The sequence below is a fragment of the Eimeria mitis genome, genomic scaffold (genome assembly GCF_000499745.2).
Source record: "Eimeria mitis Houghton genomic scaffold, Emh_scaff4219, whole genome shotgun sequence".
NCBI lineage: Eukaryota > Apicomplexa > Conoidasida > Eucoccidiorida > Eimeriidae > Eimeria > Eimeria mitis.
Genome location: NW_013572544.1, coordinates 1 through 2,962, shown reverse-complemented (window position 1 = coordinate 2,962; position 2,962 = coordinate 1). Strand labels below are relative to the sequence as shown.

The 2,962-nt window shown below is 47.3% G+C and overlaps 1 protein-coding gene across 1 annotated transcript in view; it reads right to left on the bottom strand.

Annotated features, from left to right (window-relative positions):
• The window catches only part of EMH_0073440 (uncharacterized protein), a gene marked incomplete at both ends in the record, with an annotated part of 4,172 nt that extends 1,990 nt beyond the window's left edge, over window positions 1-2,182 (bottom strand). Inside the window, 2 exons of the mRNA XM_013499328.1 lie at window positions 3-705; window positions 1,951-2,182. Of these exons, the coding sequence (XP_013354782.1) occupies window positions 3-705; window positions 1,951-2,182 (935 nt within the window). The remainder of the gene's footprint in view (window positions 1-2; window positions 706-1,950) is intronic.
• Between the last annotated feature and the right edge of the window lie 780 nt (window positions 2,183-2,962).

The window sequence follows — 2,962 nt, the reverse complement described above, 5'->3', positions numbered from 1 at the left end:
GCTGCCGCCGCTGCTGCTGCTCCAGGCTTTCAGCTTCGTCTGTCTCCTCTGTATCGGATTCAAACGGAGAGAGAGTTTGTGCTGCAGCAGCACCTCCTGCTGCTGCTGCTGCTTCTGCTGCTGCTGCTGCTGATTGCAGCATTTTAGCAGCTAACATAGGCAGCAGAGCACGATACACATCCCGACTATTCTCCTGGGGCTTCTTCTGCTGCTGCTGCTGCTGCTGCTGCTGCTGCTGCTGCTGCTGCTGCTGCTGCTGCTGCTGCTGCTGCTGCTGCTGGGGCTGATCTGGGGGAGACTGCCGCCTCAATACAGAAACAACAAACTCGCGCACTGCGTTCTGTGTCTTTTCATCGAAGCTGCTGCTGTCTCCTTCTTGTGTGGGGTCGGAGACAGTTGCTGCTGCTGCTGCTGCTGCTGTTTCTGCTGCTGCTGTTGTTGTTGGCGTTGTTGCTGCTGTTGTTTCTGGTGTCCCCGCAGCTCCTGCTGCTGCTGCTGCTGTTGCTGCTGGTGCTGCTGGTGCTGCTGCTGCTGCATCACCATCCATGAAGCCAACAGCCTGCTGACAAAAGCTGGGGAAGCAGACATCTAGAAATGTCTCCTTTGCGGTGTCTGTGTCTCCTTGTGGGGTGTCTCCGTGTGGGGTGTCTCCGTGTGGGGTGTGTCTTTGTCTTGCTGCTGCTGTAACAGCAGCAAACGAAGCATCTGAAGCAGCAGCAACAGACATAGTATTAGCTCCTGCTGCTGCTGCTCGAGCTGCTCTTGCTTTTGCTGCTGCTGCTGCTCCTGCTGCTTCTCTCTCTGCTGCTGCTGCTGCTGTCCCGTTCACACGGAAGCTGGATCTCGGGGCAGAGGGCCCCGCTGCTGCTGCTGCTGCTGCTGCTGCAGTTGCTGCTGCTGCTGCCCCAGCAGCAGCAGGTCGAGAGAGTTGACTAGACTGTCTCCTTTTTTGTGTGTGTGGGGCTGTGTCTTGCTGCTGTGAGGAGACACTTGTGTGTGTCTCCTCGCATGCATACATGCGTGTGTGGGGTGTTATTCTTTCTCTTTTGAGAGGGCCCCGCTGCTGCTGTTGTGTGGGGTGTGTCTTTGTGTTTTTATTTATTTTATTTTCAGCAGACAGTCGACGTGTGGTTGTAGTAGCTGAGGAGACAGTTTGTGGGGTGTCTCCGTTCTGTCTCCTGTCTCCTCCATCCTCGCTCGGGGCTGTCTGCGTCATATATTCTTTGTATCTGCGTGTGAGCCTTATAAACCTTTTTCCTTCTGTTCTTTGTGCTGTCTCCTTTTCTATACATGGGGGGAGGAGACAACCTGTCTCTCTATCTTCTCTCCTTGTCTCTTCTGTCTCTTTGTTTTGTCTCCTTATCTCTGTTGATCCCTCTATTGTCTCTTTATATATTTCTGCTGTCTCCTTTGTTTTTCTCTCTGTCTCTGCTGTCTCCTTTGTTTGTTTTTTTGTCTCTTCGGGGCCGAGAAGTGTCTCCTTTGTTTGTCTTTTTTGTGTCTCCTTTGTAGGTTTGTCTGTCTCCTCGGTTGTTTTTTTTGTTGTTTTTTTTGTTGTTGTTTTTGTCTCTTTTGTAGTTTTTTTAATCAATGTAGAGGTTTTTATAACTTCTTTAGCTGTTTTTACTGTCTCCTTTGTTTTTTTTTCTGTCTCTTGGAGTCTCCTCGCCGTTTCTTTTATAGTTTTTGTTGTCTCCTTTGTTGACTTTGTTGTCTCCTTTGTTGTTTGTGCTGTCTCTCCTTTATTATTCTCTTTTGTTTTCTTTTCTGTCTGCTGTATAGACAGGGGGGCCCCCCCCGAGAGGGTCTGGGGGCCCCCTGTTCTGTGTGAGTTGCTGCTGCTGTTTGGAGACAGTTGTGGAACGGAGACACTTTTATTTATTTTTTTATCTGCATTTGCTTCTTCTTCTTTTTTTATATTTAATAACCTGCTGCTTCTTCTCCTCTTACATTCTTGTTGCTGCAGCTGCTGCTGCTGCTGCTGCTGCTGCAGCTGAGCTGCTGCTGGCTCATTGGACGAGGGGAGACAGCCACTATCTGTTGCTGTTAGTGCTGCTATTGCTGCAGCTGCTGCAGCAGGAACAGCAGCAGCAGCAGCAGCAGCAGCAGCAGCAGCAGCAGCAGGTGAGCTTGAGGCCTTAGGAGACACCTCCGAGGGCTTTGGTCCCGGTGGGTTTGTCATCGTCAGGTTTGTGTATAAAAAGAGAGAGAGAAGTATAGAAACAAGAAGAAGTAATAGAATATATAATAAGAGAAAGAAATATAATATTATAAATATACACACAACACAAAGAGATACAGATGCACCTTGGCTTGCTCTGCGCCCTCGAGGGTCACCAGCACCAGCTGCGGCCGTTCTGTGTTTTTTTGTGCATACACAGGAGACAGATGGAGTTTATATAAACCCTAAAACCCTTTATACGATGATAAAAAGGTTTATATATCTATTGGGGTTATATACAAAGAAAACACAGGGGACCAGTGGTCACTGTTGCGGTGTATGGTGAGCTCAGTCTCGACCTACAAGCCAGCTGTATATAGAGCTTATAAGAAGAGAATATAAACAACACAAGTAATATATTTAATATTTTTATCGATAGAAAGCTAAATAAAGAATAAATGATGAGATATAGACTCTTATAAACAACAAACACACCCAGTATACACCGCAGCAGCTCACCAAGCCACCGCGGCGGCGGTGCGGTGCCTGTGTCCCTCGAGCTATCTCTTCTGCTGCCTCAGTGCGTTGTTTTTTTCTCTGTATTTACACAAATATATATTTAATTTATATTTTTATTTATTTATAAATTATTTTATACATAAAAACAGCCGCTATCTAGCTCTTATACGGCTTGCTGCAGCCCCCGCCGCACCAACACCCACCGCTGCTGGCGACACCTCGATTTCTTTATCTTTATCTACTCTATAAGCACCAAACAAACGCAATATAAATATATATTTA